The 21,746-nt window shown below is 39.9% G+C and overlaps 1 protein-coding gene across 1 annotated transcript in view; it reads right to left on the bottom strand.

The window, feature by feature from the left end:
- Nucleotides 1-21,746, bottom strand: part of CNKSR3 (CNKSR family member 3) — a 69,208-nt gene that overhangs the window by 23,439 nt on the left and 24,023 nt on the right. The window contains exons 2-3 of the mRNA XM_063308351.1: nt 12,186-12,349; nt 3,194-3,396 (exon numbers count right to left, since the gene is read on the bottom strand). Coding sequence (XP_063164421.1) covers nt 3,194-3,396; nt 12,186-12,349 — 367 coding nt within the window. The remainder of the gene's footprint in view (nt 1-3,193; nt 3,397-12,185; nt 12,350-21,746) is intronic.

Genomic DNA, 21,746 nt, shown 5'->3' with positions numbered 1-21,746 from the left:
GATGGGTAGACTTTATGCATGCTGGCTGGGGAATTCTGGGAGTTGAAGTCCACCTATCTTAAAGTTGTCAAGGTTGAGAAACACTGGTATATAATATCAATTCAACTGGATGGAATAATGGTACAATGAGCCTTACTCCACCAACAAGAGTCCTTACACCTACCATAACTGGGAATCTACAAAGCAAAAGGAGTAATCTCTCCACCCTGCAGGAATCCTTAATGTTCTAACAAATGCTTTCCTGTCGGTAACATATCCACATATCCGCTGTCGGAGGTCATTCTTTTCTCTAAGCCAAAGTAAAGGGAAGTACTTTCTAACCCCGGCCCCAGAGATGACTTGGCCCCAAATCAGGCATCAAAAGCAAATAAAAATGCTCTCACTGCCACAGCATCACCAACTGCCCCTCATTCAACTTTTCTCACAGAGGAACAAATGGCTCTGACTGAGCTGTGGGAGAAAGTAAACAAAGAAGAACACTTGGCAAGGCTAGAGACAAAAACATCACTTATCTCTTGGCCCCAAAGCCAAGTGATACAAATTAATGAACACCAAAATCCACTGTGTGTGTTTGGTTTGAAAGTCAATTTTGATAGCAATTTATGTACAGCCCACAGAATTACAAGGCCTTACATTAAAATACAAAATTACTTTTTAAAGACAATTATCTATATTTAATCTCATTCTAAAATAGAATTGGACTGGACTGGAAAACAAAAGCCTTTTATAGAAAGTCAGTCGCCTGATTCTATCGTTATCTGCAGGAAAGGTCCAGGCAAAGACAAAATCAGCTTGGGGGGTGAGGGTGGTATATAAGCTGCCTCCCATCCTGCAGAAACTTCTAGCTCTTTATAGATCCAGGGCAAACACCTGCACCAGGGAGCCTCCAAGGTTCTAAACTAGAGTGGGGCACCTGCTCTGGTGTAGTAGCCATCCCACTACAGATGTCTGTTCTGAAATCCTGAGAAAGCAGAACATGGAGTCCTTGGTGCTTTCTGAGCAGGGTTGTTTCATTACCCAACTAGGTAACATCATCAATGCAAGTGAGTGTGGACATTGTTGTTGTTTATTTGTTTAATCACTTCCGACTCTTCGTGACTTCATGGACCAGCCCACGCCAGAGCTTCCTGTCGGTCGTCAACACCGCCAGCTCCCCCAGGGACGAGTCCATCACCTCTAGAATATCATCCATCCACCTTGCCCGTGGTTGGCCCCTCTTGCTTTTGCCCTCCACTCTCCCTAGCATCAGCATCTTCGCCAGGGTGTCCTGTCTTCTCATTATGTGGCCAAAGTATTTCAGTTTTGCCTTTAATATCATTCCTCAAGTGAGTAGTCTGGCTTTATTTCCTGGAGTATGGACTGGTTTGACCTTCTTGCAGTCCAAGGCACTCTCAGAATTTTCCTCCAACACCACAGTTCAAAAGCATCGATCTTCCTTCTCTCAGCCTTCCTTATGGTCCAGCTCTCGCAGCCATATGTTACTATGGGGAACACCATTGCTTTAACTATGCGGGCCTTTGTCGTCAGTGTGATGTCTCTGCTCTTAACTATTTTATCGAGATTTGTCATTGCTCTTCTCCCAAGGATTAAGCGTCTTCGGATTTCCTGACTGCAGTCAGCATCTGCAGTAATCTTCGCACCTAGAAATACAAAGTCTTTCACTGCTTCTACACTTTCTCCCTCTATTTGCCAGTTATCAATCAAGCTGGTTGCCATAATCTTGGTTTTGTGTGGAGATTGCTCCCTGTTTATATACAGTAGCTTGCCCTGCCAGTACATACTGGTGTACGTATGGACATAAAGCAGAACATACTGTGCAGTGGCAGGGCTTGGACTACTAAAGATATTTCCCTGCAGCCCCTCTGTACTCAAACAGCAGTTTTACATGTGACAAACTGAACAGGACCCCTGCAAAGCACAAGGTTCAGATGTTGGACTACAACGAGGGAAACCCAGGATCAATTTTTCATTCACCTATGAAGTTCACTGAATGACCTGCTGCAAGACATTTTCTCTCAGCATAAATTGCTTTGGAAAGCTCTTTAGAGGACAATGTGATATGTGCAAAGTTTGGCTCTGAAGCAATCAAAATGCTTAGGATTCAGCATTGGGCCCCTTGCTGTACCTTTTGGCAGTTCCTTGAAGGAGCCATGACTTTTCTTGGCCTAGCAAGATAGCCATTTGAGCTTCAGAAAATGTTTGAGTTAAGGAGATTCCTGAACTGAAATGAGTATATTCCTAAGCCTGCATGGCTGCTGGACACGCTGAGGAAAAGAAGCAACTCCTTTAAGGAATTGCCAACAGGAAGCTGATGCCAGATCTGAAGCACCATTGCCTGGTTCACCTCCAAATACTGAACATCTCTGCTTGTATTCAATGTTAACTCTTCTGTCCTTGTTTGTTTATGTCTTATAGCGGGAAACTTAGTCTAATCTTTGAATGTAGCTTGTCTCTGCTTGCAAAAGGAAATTTCAGCCTGGTACGTAGGTAGGTAGGTGCAACGATTATGACCCATCTCTAGAAACAAAGCCCATTTGAAGGACATCTCACAATGTCTCTCCTCTACATTTCCTGCTTCACAAGCTGGCAGGATGCAAGAGGTTCTGTCCTATCTCCAAATCTCAGGCTGCGGCAGGATCTTCTCAGCTACTTGCCATCTTCCACTGCAGTTGTCACTATACTGTCATTCATAATATTACCTATAAAGTAGCTAATTTTAAAGTAGTTGACATTTCTCTCAACATTTTCTTCTTTAGGCTTCTGGCTTAATTCCTTTTATGCCCCAATGAGGAAACAGGCAATCCAGGCTGCAATCTTGCATCTTCTCACCTGGGAGCAATCCCTACTGCACTCAATGGGACTACCTGCTGAGTATTCCACTTGCCTGCTTAAGAATAAACTGCAAAATGTAACCCAGCCTAGTTACCATAACAAGGAATTTGGTCGATTTGAGATTGACCGTGCAGTCTTACAGGTGAACTGTGTAACTGGAGATGTCTCGTATAAAAAGGGAATCCAAGGGAGATACATAAATAAGGAAAAATGTATTTCTGCTGGCTCACCTCAAATATCTGCCTTGACAAAAAGATGGGCAAAGGGAAAAGAAATCCTACCACTAAGTCAGGAATAGATCACCCCCAGACCCATGAATTGCCTTCTTATTTGCTGAGTTCAACAATATACAGCCTCCTACCTGTCCAGCCATGTCAGCAGAGCTTTAGCAGCACCAATGAGTTCTACCACAGATGTGAGGAATTCATTAGGAGGTTTGCGTGAGCTATTTCCATCATAGTTTGAACTTTTTCTCCGGCTGCCAATGTAGTTTTGCAGGTTGTTGGACGCAGCTCGTAACTTAAGGATCAAGTTCTTCATGTTGTCTGTTTCAAGGCCGTAATTCTACAGAAAAGACAATAATTTGTAAAATGAGTGTTGTGGTCTCTCAAAGTGTTCACTGAGCCACCATGGGGAGCCAAAGGCAGATTGTCAGGGGTCACATGTATGGCTCCATAAACCCAAGTATATTTATTTGGTCAGGGAGGAATTAAAAGGAATTTCCACATTTAGCTAATGAGCATTTTAGAACGCTTTCCTTCTCTAGAGGAACTAACCTCAGCTGTCTTCAGTGAACACTCCAATGCAAGAAAATGTACCACCTGAGTGCAACTCCTTAAGTCAGGGTTTCTCAACCAGGGTTCCGTGGCACCCTAGGGTTCCACGAGAGGTCACTAGGGGTTCCCTGGGAGATCACAATTTATTTAAAAAATTATTTCAAATTCGGTCAACTTCACATTAAAGAGATACGTTTCATTCTTTATTTTTAGTTTAAGAACACTGTTGATGCATATGATAGGCCTACCCTGTATATATGATATAATAATTTTGTAACTTCTAGCCTATAACTGAGCCTGAATGTGCAGGGGTTCCCCGAGGCCTGAAAAATATTTCAAGGGTTCCTCCAGAGTCAAAAGGTTGAAAAAGGCTGCCTTAAGTGCTACACAACTTTTCCAAGGATCTCACTACAGCTGTGGGGAGGGGGGCACAGATGCATAATCTACAGGAAAGATGCAGATGCATCAAGGGGTTACAGACAGGTACTATGTGACCACCCCACAAACACTGCGAAATATCATTTAGCCTTTGAAACCAAAGTGCTGCACAGACTACATGCAAAACCATCTCACGAGCTGGTAGTCAAACTTAAATCATGCACAGACCTTCTAGGTGGATTGATCTGATATTTTAAAGCTGTTAATCCAATATCTATTTCCTTGGAAGTGAACTCCACTGAATTTAATGGGACTCACTGCTAAGCAATCATGCTTAGGACTGAACTGCCAAGACAACAGTTGAAAATTACCAAGGGGTGGGAGTGATACTAGTTTTATTAGCTCATTCAAAATCATATATGCTATTCCAGACATTATGGCATTAGTTCCTTTTACAAATGAATAAAAACATATTGTTGCAATTAAATAAAGTGTTTCTATTACTGCATGTCCTCATGCATATTATTATATCTGTGAATATTTCTACGCTCACATAAAAAAATGCTCACAAAGATAGTTAGCTAAACACAAGCAACCAAAGCCATTTCAGTGCTAAAATTATTCAGAAGCCGGAATGCCAATTAACTGATAAAAATATTTTGGACCGAATGCTCTTAGATTCATAGACATAAATTAATATTCATAGATTCCCTCCCCCAAAATAGATGAACTACTGTACTGTATTTTAATTCTTGCTTTTCTCTTTTACAAATAGCATAGAAAGTACACTTCTATTTAGTACCTGCTCAGAAATACAGTTTAGAGAGAAAACTAAAGAATTTATACTGTATCAGCATTATATTCAAACTTCCTTTTAAATCAAGGAAACTGATTTATATAATTTCACAAAATCCTTTTAATCAATTTTTGTCCACCTATTTAACCAGAATTAAAAAGTTGCATTTTGTGTATGATACTTGATTGACCAATGCACACTGCTTCACACACTCACACACATTTAAGTTCATCCCTGGGGTTAGTCTTAGGATGCTTAAAATACTGATTAACTCAAATTCAGCATTACAACAGATCGGTCCCAAAGATTATTTTGTCTCAAACTACAAGGTGAGCCTCCATTAAGAATGAAAGAAAATACAGCAAATGTCAAAGAGAGATGCTGTTCAGAGAAAATAATAGTCTTACATTTTTTCTATCCAACGGTGCATGTGTGCATATTCAAGTACAAAACATAAACTATAGAAGAACCCCCCTATATCCAGCTTTAAAACTGTCTGGGGCTTGTGAATGAAGCAGTAAATTAATCTACAGGGTTGCCGCTCCAACCAGCAACGATTGCACCAAGGAACAGCTAGGTACTAGGATTTAACTATATGGCCAAGCAGAAGTGGCCTCTTTCCCCCCTTGCCAGGATACCTTTACTACTAAGTTTGATCATAATTTGATTCTGGTTTATGTGTACATATACTGGCAAACTCATTTGCTGAAGACTAAGTGATAAGTAAAAAACAAACACAGATACACATGTAGAGAGCCTTAGGTCTGAGGCTCACATCTGCTTGTGCATATAATCCTCCATCATTTTTATTTCTCTTTATTACTAGTCATGATTTCTGAGGCTAGGTTCTCTTTCTTCAGGATACAGTTAAAGAGCAATAAAAGACAAAGATTCCCTTGAGTCAAGTCAGTTCCTTGTTACCTTACAGATATGTCCATGAAGTTTGCTTGGTAACAATTTGGAAGTAGAGTAGTAGTTGCTTTTGGGGGGAGGGGGGGTCCTCCTGAACCTGCAGTTACTGCTTGAGCAGCTGTGTGGGCCTTTTCTGGATGAGGACACCCTTGGGAGTGATTCATGCTCTCATCACATCAAGGTTAGATTACTGCAACACTATCTACATGAGTCTGCCCTTGAAGATGACTCAGAAGCTGCAATTGGTTCAAAATGCAGTGACTCAATTAGCAGATTCACCTATACTGAAGACACTGCACTGGTTACCAGCAGGCTTCTGAACCCAATTCAAGGAGCTGTTTTTAACTTTTAAAGCATTACGTGACTTGGCACCCATGTTTTTGCAGTCATCTCTCTTGACCAAAACCAGCTCACCCTGTGTATGTGTCCTGAGAAGGACACTCCAAGTCCCCAACCCATGTGAGTTAAAAGGCATGGAATCCAGAGACAAACCCTTATAAAACCTTACTCCCTGAGGTATGAGGAGCTCCAACTTTGCTTGTATTTCATAATGCAGTCAAGACCATCTGTTCTGATGGGCTCTTGGTATGGACCATGGAAATGAACTATATTTGTAATTGTTTGGGAACTCGTTGCTTTGTTAATGGTTTTATTTTTATGTTTTGTTTTGTAAACTACCTTGAGCTGTTTTGAAATGGGGCTATTTAACAATATTGTTATAAATAAATAAATGGTGGTTGAGAGAGGAAAGAAAAAAAAATCCACACAGGGATACTGTGTGAAACAAATGCTTAAAATATCTCGGTGCTCAGTGGAGAACTTCATGCTCACTGCTGAAAAGTCTGCAGAGTTTCAGGATGGAGTATATATGCATGTCCTCAATCCATCGTATGTGAAACGTGCAATTTCCAGAAATATTTCCCCCATTTATATAGGCGGTTGTACAGCACATCTCAGAAGCTCAATACACCTTTTCATCACACAGAGAAAAACATACACACCACTGGGAACACACGAAGGTCAAACATTCCTGTCTTGTTAATCATTAATCCAAGTAGCTGTGGATCAAGTTGCCTTTGACAAAGTTTCCTTAAAGCTTATTAGAATTTACCCAAGCATAATGCAGAGGGCTGTTTCTGATGCATCTCACAGGACAGAGCAGTGAAAAGTGAATACTGCTTTTTAGTATTCAATCTTTTAAAAGAGCAGGAAAAAGACCTGCACACAGTGCAATTATTATTATTATTTAACACTTACACAGCACTTCAAAACTGCAGGCAGGACTCAGCAGTTTGTTTTATAGTCTGCCTTACAACAGTCAACCAGTCATCAGCATATTGCTATTATTCCCAGTCTCTCCTCCCAAAGGGAATGGAACTAATTTTCCCTTAAGGCCAGCCATGGCTAAGTAGGGGTTAACCAGCTAAAATGCCAATCCTCTTAAATTTCCTGTAAAGCTTCTTAGAAAATGGAGCTGGTGGGGAGTTATGTGGCCCTGGCTTCCATCTACCTATATACTTACCCACCCACACAGTGCCTTCAAGTCAGTGTCGACTCCTATCAATTGCCTGGACAAGTCCCTGAAGTTTTGGCAAGATTTTGGAAGTGGTTTTTCATTGCCTTCTTCCTAGGGCTGAGAAAAAGTGATTGGTCCAAGGCCACCCATTTTGCTTTGTGCCTAAGGCAGGACTAGAAATTACAGTCTCCTGGTTTGTAGCTGGGTGCCTTAACCACTACACCGAACTATCTACCTTAATGTACACCCACTTTTGCATTTGTCCAGCAGGTGGGATAGCATTAATATGAGTTGAAGCTCGGCATGAGCGGCCTACACAATTTGTGGGCAGAGAAACTGGATAGATAATTACTTTGAATTTATCCAAAAGAAGATGCCCCTTTAATGAAGATAGTAGCCCTGCCACTGAAAAATCCAATGAGAAGAACTACATCTTGGTATCTTTCAAGTATGGGAAGGCAGGTAAGCCAGTCTGCTGAAAAGGTGATTATACAATGAATGACAGGACATTGACACAAGCTCTCAACCACCTCATAACTAAACCCAAGAACACCATGGGATTTTTTTCTGAAATTCGATTTCTTCAGCTTGAATGAACGTTGATACGAAAAATGCAGGAGAATTTCTCTGTTCACACTAGGCAGATTTAACCTAAGTGATACCAATTACTGAACTGACTTCAAAACAGGGGACACTGTTCTTCATCATCTCATTTGATAATATTTCTACCAGAACTGATGATGATTTCCACCAGAACTCAAAGATGCTAAGGTTGAGAAACCCTGGGTTAGCATCTCAAGAGAAGAAGCTTCATAAAAGGCTGGAAACTTTCCCTTCTGTTTTAGATTAACTGCAGGCTTCCCATCACCCAATCTTGGACAAAATGTGTTTAATTTCAATAATTCAGGAATGCAAACCCAGTTCAGACTATGGTTTATGGGGGCACTAGATGTCTTGTCACTTTCTAGCATTTCTAAAAGGAGCATTACAACAGGGTAAGGACACTGAGTAAAACAAGAGATGGCCCACTGACATTTCTTTATGTGCCCATCAGGCTCTCTACCTCTGACTTTTTAAACTTTAAATTTTCGTCATCATAAATAAATGAATGAGAAAAGGGAAATCTGACATGTCTTTGCCTCAAACATTCTCTCTTATTTAAGGAAGATCCCATATCAGCTTTACGGGCATTTCTAGAAAACAAAAATGGGGTGTGATTACAGCCTACCAACTCTGCTTTTCTTTTCAGAAAAAAAGAAGATATGAGCTAGAACAGAACAAGAGGGGAGAGTGAAAACAACCCCATCCATTTGTTTTCTGATACATGGGCATTTTGTGACTGACTGCCCGTACCAACTAGGCCAGTTCTTCTGAAAATGAGCAAGCCTCCCCTCATAGCAGCCATTTTGTGCGGGCACCCAGGACATCTCATCAATTTCAGGCACACCTCCAAATTAAAATGGCTGCTTGTTTCTGAGGTAATATAAAATGGTTAAGTTATATCACACTGGGCTATAACATGGCTTCTTCGTTTGTGGCTTAGATTGCTGTTTAAACCCAGCCTCTATAATATATAAAACATGGTTTATGGCTTGGGACACTATGGTTTGTTCAAAAACCAAAGTTAAGCAAATCATGGCTTAATATATATAATAGGACCACTTCATATGCTCTAATGTGAACCCAGATGCATATACCTCTTGCATCCTGCTTCCCACAGAAGGTAGAATGAGATTTCAACCATTCTGCCTAATATATTGAGCAAGTAAGATTATGTTCCAAGGGCCAAACTGAAGAAGGAACATTACTTTGGCAAATGTTCATCTCTTTTCATTTTATGTCCCTGTTTAAAAAATAAAACAGAAGAACGTCCTTAGATGGATGCCATGCCATATATGTTTTTAAAGCAAGATTGTATTCAGTAATTTCAGTAGTAAGCCATGCATATTTTTACTTATAAGACTCTAATCTCTCTAACTGCAGCATGGAAAGTTGTATTTATTGACTTCTGGGGAAGAAATGGCAAACTGAAGACAGCACCGCAAAAAACAGAGCTGACAACTGCGGTGGAATGAAGAGCCAGCGAGTAGACCAGCTCTTCGTAATTCCTCTCCAGACAAGGAGAGGACTTGAGATCACCCACGAAGTGCTCCTTACAGATGCTCCTCATGAGGACACTGCAAGACAACTGTCTACGGCGGGTTTACAGCTCTGAGAAACAAGGGAATAGCCATCTTGCTCAAACTGCAGTTGGCACCTTCAAAAGGACACTGGGTTCACATACTTCGTTTCCTAATCACTTTCAGAAATTGCTCGTTAACTGCTTTTCAGCTACTGGGAACCTTTGGATCAAGTTTTCAGCACCAGGTGAGTTTCCTTCTGTCAGGGTAATTGGCAAAGAAAACCATGCTGAGTCAGATTGCAACTCTAGTTCCTTTATTGTTTTCTACCATGCACAGAATCTTGCCAGACTAAAGGCTCTTTAACTGAGCTAAAGGGAAAAACACTCTTGGGAATCTAGGGCAGTTCCTTCCTCGCTCCCCCCCTCCCCCGCATTCTCCAAGCTGTGCAAGCTGAGAGCACGCTTATCAGCCTGGAAGGCGCTCTCTTCTTCCCCAGCTCCGAGCTCCATCACACTCTCAATCCTTAGTGCAAGAAGTTTTAAATACAAGTTTAAGAACTTGATTTTTTTTTCTGGAATAAACAGCAAAAAGGTGATTAAAACTTTGATTTTAGAAAGTTACAAATGGACTAAGGGTCCAGATAAATTTGAAATAAGATTTTGGAATTAACTGTAAGAATCCTTCCTGTGGGAAAATACTTTTGGTTTGAATTCTTTAAAAAAATGATAGGATGGGACTTTGAAGGTTGGACACTAGAGGGAACTAGAAGGAACTAAAGATTACAATAAAAAGAGAACACTTAAATTTGACTTACTAATACAGAATGGAGCAAAATATTTTAACATTCGACATATTGAAGAATATTTTTGAACAATGCACCCAGAAGTTAGTTTTAAGAGTGTCTGCCTCTATAGATAGACTGTGTTTAAAAGATGTTATCAAAGGGAACAAATTTTACTGGACAAGACTGAAACTGACTTGAAAGTGGATTTAAAAATGTCAGACTACAAGAATGATATGGAAATAGATGCTACACTGGACATACAAAAGAACCAGCTGATGTCTTAACAATTAAAAGGGATATACAAGTAACAAACCAAGAGAGTGACCTGGATAATCTTCCTATACTGGATTTAGAAAAGAGGTTTGTTAAAGCTTTGATGAATTTTGTGAGATGGGACAAAGAAAAAATGAAAATAAATCAAGTCTAGGACATTATTTGAAAGGACTTAAGATCAAGTTTGTTAAAAGTAAAAGGAAGGAATATAAAGTTGGTTTATTTGATCAAGATTAAAATAGATACACTGTATGTTGTTATCTCTGGTAACAGTGGACTTTTGCTGATCAGGACTGAAATGACAAGGTTTTTAAGGATTTTTTATAGGTAAGAAATATGATATAGGAAGAAGAGATCATTTGTGGTATTTAAAGAGGTGATAAGTTACTAAAATTGTTTATACTTGTTGTGATGAAGGGGGAAGTCATTTCTTTACATATTTTTCTTTTTTCTTTACTATATTCTTATTTTTTTCTTTCTTTTCTATTTCCTTTTCTTTCATGCACCATCTATTTATTTTTTTTAGTTTGTATTAGTTTTGTATCATTGTAGTTGTAATTTTTAATAAACTTACTATTAGAAAAAGAGAGTTGTATTTATTGAGAATTGCCAGGTTAAATATGCTTCCTTAGCATCCTTTAAAAGAAAATTGTTTGCCATTGTATAATTGCAAAGAAAGGGATTAATTTAAGTCAATACAGAACAGAGAGCATCTCTTTTTTCCCTCCCAGTTTACCAAGCGCAAATTATTTCTGTCCTAGCCCTCTGAATGCAATTTACACAGGGAATCCAAAGCTCTGCCCATTTTAAGAAAAATACACTCAAATGCAAGTGTTACATAATGAATGGAATGCAGCCGGTTAAGGGCAAAAGTGTGACGGAAAATTCTTTCCCACCATTCTCACTGATGAAACAGTATATGCTTTTGGCGCTGGCTCACAGGATTGAACAAGCACTTCACCCAAATGTATTCCTACCGTGAAATAAACTGTACTAATGCAACAGGAATTAATGAAAAGGGCAGGAGGGGGGAGAAAATATCCTACCTTAAATATTTAGAGACAACCATGTGTAATACATCTTTGCACAGGGGGGAGCCATCACTGTGATTTCCTTTTCAATGGACTTGCTCTGTCATATGAGTTAAAAAGCTCCATACCCTTTCCAGAAAAAAAAAAAGATCCTTCCCAATCCTCAAATACAGATTCCCCATATGAACACCTCATAGAGAAATCCTCTGGGCTCTCTCACTTGTGCAGAACTTGGAACATGGAATGCAACCTCCCACATGCCTTCAACAAGGAGAGAAGGAGACAACCCCTTTATAATAGAGATGAACAAGATGTGACAGACAAGATATGACTGAATCACAACTCCCATCCTCTCTCACTATTAGCCAAGCTGAAGAGAACTGGAGTTCAGTAATATTTGGAGGCACACATATTAGCCACCCTTGCTGTGCACCCTGTAGAAAACTGAGGACTTTCCATGATCATCTTCTTTGATTTGAATGGAAAGCATTCAGGCTGGCAGTACATATGAGTTAAGATCAGAATGACCGGATAATGCATTTGTAACAACTTCTCCCTCCAGTTAATCCACTTGCAACCAACAATACTGGTCTACATGGTTGTGCAACTTTGCCCAGGCCTTTCTTGATGTAACCAGCTGAAGAGCCTGGGAGACATAGTACAGTATGTCTCTTTTGACAAATAATCCCATTAGCCAAGGTGAGAAAAATGAGAAAAGATGTCAAGGTCAATAGTACATCTCTACATTGATTCTATAAACTGACCAGTGCACAAAGGAGATCCACAGCCTCTAAAACCAGCTCTTGGTGTCCAATCCGAGTGACACCCAATTCTTCAAGATCCTGGTGGGAAATCTGTAACAGCTGAGCACCATTTATCTTCTCTCGTTCAAATTTTGGGACATACTGCTGAAGGCAATCATCCAGACCTATATAAAAAAACAAAGCAAATGTAATCATATTTCTTTTTTAATTTAAAAACATGCACACAAATATCCAGCACATCTCTTATCAAGGTTAACATTGCCTAAATAAAACATTCCATGCACCTCTTATGCAAAATTAAAAACACTTTAAAAATAAGAGCAGGAGAGGCAGAAAAATCATAAATGCAGACAAACACAGTATCTATGAATACAAATATTTTTGGGAAAAAAATGCTTACTTGGAAGTGGGATACCACTGTTAGATAACTTTAATGCCTCTAAGTGGACTGATATTCAGATAGCCTCGCACCTTTTCTTTGCCTCCATTTTACATCACTTCTACATCTACCTCTATCACTTTCAGATATTATAATCAGATTGTACAGGTCATACTGTTGTGACTCCTCTGTCTGCCATTAGCTTTAATGCTGTGATATCATGGAGAGTAATGGTAGGGACAGAGTAAAATTTAATTTCCAATTTCCAAAGTTGACAAGCAACAACACTCATCATCACTATTACTACAGACTTAACTTTCAATACTTACCATCAGTACCAAGATAAGAACAGGACATCCAGATTTTCTTGTCATCCAAGTGGCCACGTGACCACAGCATTCCCACTCATTATGTAACCAGAGGGAAGCAAACTTTATGCAGTGATGGGATTAAGAAAGCGCTACTTGCTGGGATTCCCTTTCCCAAAATTGAGTATGCTAGTGAAGCGGGAAGATTTCAGTTAGGGAGCTCAACTGGGTTCTGAGTAGTTTTGTAGCTCCATCACTTCAAATGCCTATGAAACAGACTATGGATCATACAGGGTATTTTTACATGTTTCACAGCTCTGCCAAAAGTAGATTCTATACAACTTTTGGGTCCCTGGAGGTTGCATTTGTTGGCTGTGGGGGAAGGCACAGCACTGAAAACAATAGGATGCAAAGCCAGAAAGTAAAAGAGAAAGGATTTGGTCTTTGCATGAGAGCAGAACCACAAATTTTTATTCCCCCACTGGGTTCAAACAGGAGGTTTTTAAAAAGATGTTTTAGGGTTATACCACAGCTTTCATGGCTTTTCTGCCACAATAAGGTTAATTTTTTACAACTAGCGTTAGAGAAGGCTCTGGAGACCACCAAAAATATTCAAACACTCAAGGAACTATTAACTCAGTCAGTCAGTCAAGCAGCAAACAACAGCCCAATCAAGGAACTCCCAAGGAGAGAACAACACCCCCACCAACACAAGCAGGACAAACCAAGGTATATAAACAGAGAGCAAGGCCCACTCCCTCTTCGCACTGAAGATGTTGCCTAGTCTGGCAATGAAACGACTGCAAGAAAACAACAAGGCTCAGAGAGCACCAAGGACTCCACAGTTCAACCCTGAGCTACAAATATTCTCTTCGATTGATATTCAAACACTGTCTAAAGCCCTGGCCTGTCTTTTATCCATGGAGTAAAGTTCATCTTTTATTTATTTATTCATTCATTCATTTACTAGGCTTATAGACCATTCCAATCACTGAGGCAGCCACTGGTTTTGTTTGCAGCAAATATAAAGTGATTATATCCAACCCACCTCCCCCCCCCCAATCTTATCCAGAATGCTCTATAATGAAACAGGTTGAACACATACAATTTTGGCAGCCATTGCCAGCCTATTTATTACATCTTTTTTGGAGGGCACAAGGTCAAATTTGTGTGAACCTCGAATAGTTACATAAAACTTTGGGTAAGTTATCAGCCTTTAAAAGTGCAGGAGTTTGTGCCCTATCTCATTTAGCACGCTATAGATAACAAAGAAAAGGGACAGAATGAAACTCTGGAATGCCAAAGAAAACAATGCATGTGTTATTAATTCATTAGTTCAATGTGCTAAAAGCTTCTTTGTCTGGGTGAATTCTTTTGCAGGGCAACAATCAGATAATCAAAATAGGCCACCTAACAAAGAAACTCCCAACAGATTTGTTCAGCAAAAACCGTATCTAACTTTAATTCTTAGGCAAGTTATACAATATACGTGGGAGGCACGAAAATCGAAAAGAATACCAGATTTCAGTATAAGCACTGAATAGAAACTCCAGTGCATCATTATCAAATGGGTGAGAGTGGAAGAAATCACATCTCATCCCAAGTACAGAATAAAAGGGAAGTACCCTCCTCATCCTAGCTGCTTTTATTAAAATGCTGTTTGTTGTTGTTTATCATTTAGTTGCTTCCGACTCTTCATGACGTCATGGACCAGCCCACGCCAGAGCTTCCTGTTGGTCGTCAACACCCCCAGCACCCCCAGGGACGAATCCATCACCTCTAGAATATCATCTATCCATCTTGCCTTGGTCAGCCCCTCTTCCTTTTGCCCTCCACTCTCCCTAGCATCAGCATCATCTCCAGGGTGTCCTGTCTTCTCATTATGTGGCCAAAGTATTTCAGTTTTGCCTTTAATATCATTCCCCCAAGTGAGCAGTCTGGCTTTATTTCCTGGAGGATGGACTGGTTTGACCTTCTTGCAGTCCAAGGCACTCTCAGAATTTTCCTCCAACACCACAGTTCCAAAGCATCGATCTTCCTTCTCTCAGCCTTCCTTATGATCCAGCTCTCGCAGCCATATGTTACTATGGGAACACCATTGCTTTAACTATGCGGACCTTTGTTGTCAGTGTGATGTCTCTGCTCTTAACTATTTTATCGAGATTTGTCATTGCTCTTCTCCCAAGGATTAAGCGTCTTCTGATTTCCTGACTGCAGTCAGCATCTGCAGTAATCTTCGCACCTAGAAATACAAAGTCTTTCACTGCTTCTACATTTTCTCCCTCTATTTGCCAGTTATCAATCAAGCTGGTTGCCATAATCTTGGTTTTGTGTGGAGATTGCTCCCTGTTTATATACAGTAGCTTGCCCTGCCAGTACATACTGGTGTACATATGGACATAAAGCAGAACATACTGTGCAATGGCAGGGCTCGGATTTTCTCCGTCTATTTGCCAGTTATCAATCAGGCTGGTTGCCATAATCTTGGTTTTTTTGAGGTTTAGCTGCAAGCCAGCTTTTGCACTTTCTTCTTTCACCTTCATCATAAGGCTCCTCAGTTCCTCTTCGCTTTCAGCCATCAAAGTGGTATCATCTGCATATCTGAGATTGTTAATGTTTCTTCCAGCCATTTTAACTCCAGCCTTGGATTCCTCAAGCCCAGCATGTCGCATGATGTGTTCTGCGTACAAGTTGAATAGGTAGGGTGAGAGTATACAGCCCTGCCGTACTCCTTTCCCAATCTTAAACCAGTACATTGTTCCATGGTCTGTTCTTACTGTTGCTACTTGGTCATTATACAGATTCTTCAGGAGGCAGACAAGATGATTTGGTATCCCCATACCACTAAGAACTTGCCACAATTTGTTATGGTCCACACAGTCAAAGGCTTTAGAATAGTCAATAAAACAGAAATGGATCTTTTTCTGAAACTCCCTGGCTTTTTCCATTATCCAGCGGATATTGGCAATTTGATCCCTAGTTCCTCTGCCTTTTCTAAACCCAGCTTGTACATCTGGCAATTCTCGCTCCATGAATTGCTGAAGTCTACCTTGCAGGATCTTGAGCATTACCTTACTGGCATGTGAAATGAGTGCCACTGTTCGATAGTTTGAACATTCTTTAGTGTTCCCTAATTTGCCCTGGCTCATAGATCTTACTTTCCAGGTTCCAATGGCGTGTTGATCCTTAGAACATCGGATTCACCGTTCACCACCAGCACCATCGGCCGCTAGCCGTCCTTTCGGCTTTGAGCTAGCTGCATCATCACGTCTGGGGCTAGTTGAACTCATCCTCTGTTCCTCCCCAGTAGCGTTTTGACCATCTTCCGACCTGGGGGTCTCATCTTCCGAAGGTATACCGACATATCTCTGGTTGTACTGATCCATTTAGTTTTCACGGCAAGAATACTGGGGTGGGTTGCCATTACCTTCCCCAGGGATCGCATTTAGTCTGACCTCTCTGTCATGACCTTCCCGTCTTGGGTGGCCCTTCACGGTTTAGCTCATGGCATCATTGAGGTGCTCAAGCTCCAGCACCATGACAAGTTAACGATCCTTTGCTGAAGATTAAAATGCTACACATTGTAAAATGTTGGTTTTGAAAAGAACTGCAAAAACTACCTTGCTCTCTCATCGCTGGATCAAAGACACAACAAAATGCTAATGTTTTGGGTATGTAAATAATATAACCATTTCTAGGCTGTTTTAAGGAAAAATACATTCCTCACTTCTCCACCCACTCCCAAAAGAACACTTTCCAAGCCCTGCACAAGTTTCCACCTTTGCATTGTAGCTGAATTAACCAACACCACAGTCCACAATTGCTTCCAGGCCTATACAAAGAAAAAGTCACTTAAAATCACCTCTTGCCATATGAAGAAACAACAAAAGAGCGGGGGGGGGGATATATCTTTGATCACTCATTTCTAAAGTAAAACCTTGTTACAGGACTATCTTACATGAACACTAATTCAAATATGTGTTTTGAAGGAGGACATCAACGCTTGCAGAGTTGCCTCGCTTCTAATATTAGTGTACTCTTCTTGAGGATACTGAATGGATCTCTGCAAAGGGAGCTAAATTGGGATGTTCAGAATCCAGATGCACATCAAAATCATTTCTACTACATTAAGGCTGCAATCGCATGAACCTGAAGTCTCTTCAAGTCAAGCCTGATGCCTGGTAATTTCATGGATACATCCTTGTAATTTTCTTTACAATTGTCCTAACAGTCAGGAACCAAGCTGAGACAAGGAATAGATCTCTAGTGTTTTATTACCGCTACATTAGACAGAAAATCCTAACAAACTGAAGAAGCGTGGGAAAAACCCAGACAGATAAACCCCAAAAGTTAGGGCGGGTCAGATCTGTGTCTCTTTGAATGGCTGCTTAACTCCTCAGTACTACGCATGCGTTTTCCCCCCTGGATAGAGGCCCCCTCCTGCTTGCCATCAGTACTCATGACATCAATGATGTGGAAATAGTTTGTTAAAGCCTACTTCTAGTAAAGACAATTTCCCTTCAGTGGAGGGAGTGGCACGTGGAGACTACTAGAATTACACAAATTCTAGTAGCCTCCATGTGCCACTCCCTCCACTGAAGGGAAATTGTCATTCAACAATGCCAGGTTAGTTAGGTCATGCAAACTGTATTGTCAAATGACTGAAAAAAAACTTCCCATTTGTTCATTCCAATTGCCTGAAGCAGGAAAAAAAAACAGACAAAAATGTGTTTTCTAACTCAACAATTTACAGAGAGAGAAGTTTGTTGTTGTTACTGTTATTATAGTTACTGGTATGTGTAAGTACTTTGCAGCTGAAACTGGCATTAATTAGTCTTCAGATAAAAGTCAAAAGTAAGAGGCTAGCATCATATATGTTTATTTGGAAATACAATGAGGTAATTTAAAATTGTGACCCACCTGCCTTAAAGCAGGACTGAACAGGCTTGAGGTGTATTCTTTGAAAAGACCTAACTATACATCAACTCTAAGAACAAATGAAGGAGAAAGAGAAAGAACAGCAATAGCATAATATAAGGTCTTCAGCTATAGCCATTACTTTGCTTTCAATTCCTTTCAGCAAGGATGGAGCGCATACAGCCATCCAGATGTTACTATAACTCTTAGCATCCCTTATTATTGTCAGTAGTAAAGCTGCTGGGAGATGTAATTCAGTGCCAGGAGGAGGATGCATGTTCCCCATACCTGCAATGTGTTCCCAGGGTAACAAGGGACAGAAAAGGGAGCTGCATGAGGCCTCTATGTTTGGGTTATTAACTCCTGGTTTACTTAATAAAATGAGCTTTAGAAGTACAATAGTAACTACAAGATTAGGAATAGTTCACCAACCTACCCTATTTGACCAACATGTAATCTCTCGGCACAGCACACGAGCTGAATTAAGTAGAGCTGAACAAACAAAATGGAAACAAAAGCATGTTCACAGATTTCTTACAGACACCTGGCATTTCAAGTTTCAACAAAATCATACACAAAGGCTGGTGGCTTGCAACGATCAGATGCAATATCAATTGAACTAAAGAAACACCTGCCCAGAGAAGCAAGTCTAGGCAGTATTGTGCCACCACAAAACCATCTGGATGGGTATTACTGAAAGATGACACCCATTTAAAACTGAATGTTGCCTGCTCAGAGTAAGATCCCAAACTGATACCTTGCATTCTTTCAGGATTTCGTGAAAAAGGAGAACAGCCAGGTTGGGAAAAGAATACTTCAAATTCCTCATTCTACATCGTTCAGGAGAATTTGTGGTTTAATTTTAGCTCTTGCATTTTATATTTAAAGGAAGATATTTATTGAAATATTTCAAGTACAACTAGAATCTGGAGCTTCAATAAAATCAATCAAAACAACTATAAACTACCAGGTAAACCTAAGTGTAACTCAGTGTTCTGCTAAGCCATGGCTTACAAGCCACAATGGCTCAATAATAAAACACAATGTGCCGAAACCTCAGCATGCAACACTGCTGCTCGTATACTGTGGTATTGCAAAGAACCACATTACAATTTCAGTTCATAGAATTAAATGCTTGCATGAACAGCCTCATTGGCACCAGCCTCCAAGGAAAAGGCATTCCTTTACTGGGTGCCACATAATGTAGTACACTCAACAGTGGGAGGTAGAGGAGCCTCCTTGACAGATTGTGATACAGGTAGTCCTCCTTTAGCAGCCACAATTGGGACCAGCAACTCAATTAAGCAAAGTGGTCACTAAATGAAACCATGACTGTGCTTGTGATCTTACTTTAGCTTTCCTTTGCTTTACAGACCTGTGAAGGTCTTAAATGTGGTCACAAAGTTACTTTTTCATCACTGTTGTGACTGCAAATGGCCACTGTCCAAGGCAGTTGCTAAATGAGGACTACTTGTATATGGGTAGGAGGAAAGGCCATCCCTCAAACGTCATGGCCCTAAGTTGTTTTAAGCTTTTAGACATTATCACCAGCACCTGGATCCAGTCCTGATCCCATTAATCCAGTTAAAGACTAGACTCACATATTAGGCTAGGCCATAATGTTCTTTGTTTGATTTTGACTTAGTATATTATGAGAACGCATAGCCAACTGTGGATTGATTATTTATTTATCAAATTTCTCTGCCGCCCATCTCATACACGATGACTCTGGGTGGCTTATTCCAAAATCCATGGCTTAGACTGTTTTGACAACTTTCATCCAGACCATTATGTTGACTATTGAACAATCCAGCACTTATAAAGCCTCACATTATATTGATGGGTGCTGCTTATCATATGATACTGGCTTTCTATTCCAAACAGTGATACTCTCATCAAGTGGCTTCATTTATATATTAAAGAGGAAGGAGAAAAGGATAGAATCTTGTAGCACTGCACTGCTCAGCTGCTGTAGGGCCAAGCCCCAGTGAAGTCTCTTCAGAACTGACCCTAAAGATAACGTCTCTTACCCCTAAACTCCATTCAGCAAATCATTTTAATTGGCAAGCAAATTTAAATGTTCTAGAAAAAGAAACTAAAATTTGTACTGATGGCACCAATTCAATGTTTGCACACTTGCAGGATTTCAGGCACCACCACCCCCTTCAAATCAGATCAACAATCCTAACAACTGTTTGGTATTTATTGGAGAGCTCCTCCAGTACACTTTTGATTATAAACATTAATGTGGTTTGAGTTATTGCTAAGCTGGGATGATCAATGAGGAAGTTGATGACTTTTTAAACCAGAGCATTCCCACCTCTGGTGCCTATGTCACCACCATTTAAAAAAAATTGTCCTGCTCATTTGTCTGAAATGTGGAAACCTATATCCAATATTCAGATTCTAGAAGATTTGGATCTGTTATACATTGGACTAGTATAGGTCAAGATTCTGGAAATCCTGCATACAGGCACAGAGAAGTAAACATACTTAAATGTCCACACTGCATTTTTCTGTGTACATTTCTATATCCATATGTTTCTGTTTAAATCCAAATACAGAATTACAAATAGATTAATCCATGAAGGCTTATGTCATCTTTTAAAAAAAAAAATCCCAGATTTTAACATGTCATAAGGTACTTTTTGGTTGGTTTTTGCTGCAGCAGGATAAAAAAGGTCATCTCTTTCAAAATTAAGAAAAAATATTACTTTAGAAACAGGGCTTCTTTGATGTGGAAAGAAACCCAAGTAATTTAAACTTAGTTTGTTGAAAACTGTTTGAACAGATTACCAGACTGAAAAAAAGATAAAAACCAAAAAGCCAATAACTCCTTTTAAATGCTTTGTTTATCTTCAGAGCTGCCTATGAAACATTTAAGTTTCACTTGTCCCACCCAGGAAGACCAAGTTCAACCTTTCCAACCAAAGTTTATTTATACCATTCCAAGCAAACATCTGTAGGTCAACAAATGTTCTGTTTCAGCTGGTCAAGCCCAAGTTTATTTAATTTTTAAAAGCAACAGCACAGATTGCAAACTGTTTGTGTGAGGGTTGTGTATCATAAAACTCATCCTGCTTAGTGTTGAATGATCACACCCCATCTTCCAAGATCATGATATGTGGCCTGCCATTGAGAGTGCATGTTACAGTAGGTTGACACTTACTCCCATATTGAAATCAGGAAGCCATGTTGCAACGTTACTTGGAAAACATGAGGAAACACCTGGGTTGGTTTGGGATATCTCCTCCTGCCATGTGGCACAGTTTGGAAGATTGCAACAGAAAAATTGTTCAAATCGCCATAATGTCTGCCTTCCCAATCTGATGTGATTGTAGATTATGCACATATATGCAAGAGCTCACAGAAACTGTTGTAATACCGATAAACAAGTCAGAAGAGCATCATAGTGAGTGTACATTTGCACGTAATGGTTTTAAAATAAAAGAAAAAAACATGTAAAATTGATGCACTAAGTACATCTGTGATCTACTGTCTATAGATCACCAGTCTATAGCATCTTAAAGCAAATATATCTTTTTCCAGGACCACACAGAGTTCTTTTAAGGTGAAGACAGACACTATATCTGCATTTCTCCATACTCCAAAGTACCTTTTGGAGATCAAACCCATAGTGTAGCCAAGTAATAAGCATTTCCAAGCTCTGAATCCTTCAATAATACCATGCTGAGACCAAAAATAATAAGTAAATGAAATGCAGCCTCAACCAGGTAATATACTAGTTCTGCCTTAGTATGAAATATGAGTGCAAGATATGGACCAGGCCACAAAGGCTTGTTCCACAAATCATACTTAAAACAAATCAAGCTTAATGCAATATCTCAGCCCAGTCAATCTAATTTTCCTAACCTACAATAGACATATAATTTTCAATCAATTTCAACTCCATTCTTATTTTCTGCAAGGAGAATTCCTGGTTGAACTACACTCTGT

This window comes from Candoia aspera, chromosome 1, assembly GCF_035149785.1.
Source record: "Candoia aspera isolate rCanAsp1 chromosome 1, rCanAsp1.hap2, whole genome shotgun sequence".
NCBI classification, from domain to species: domain Eukaryota; kingdom Metazoa; phylum Chordata; class Lepidosauria; order Squamata; family Boidae; genus Candoia; species Candoia aspera.
The sequence above is the reverse complement of the archived record's forward strand: the minus strand, read 5'-3'. Positions and strand labels throughout refer to the sequence as shown.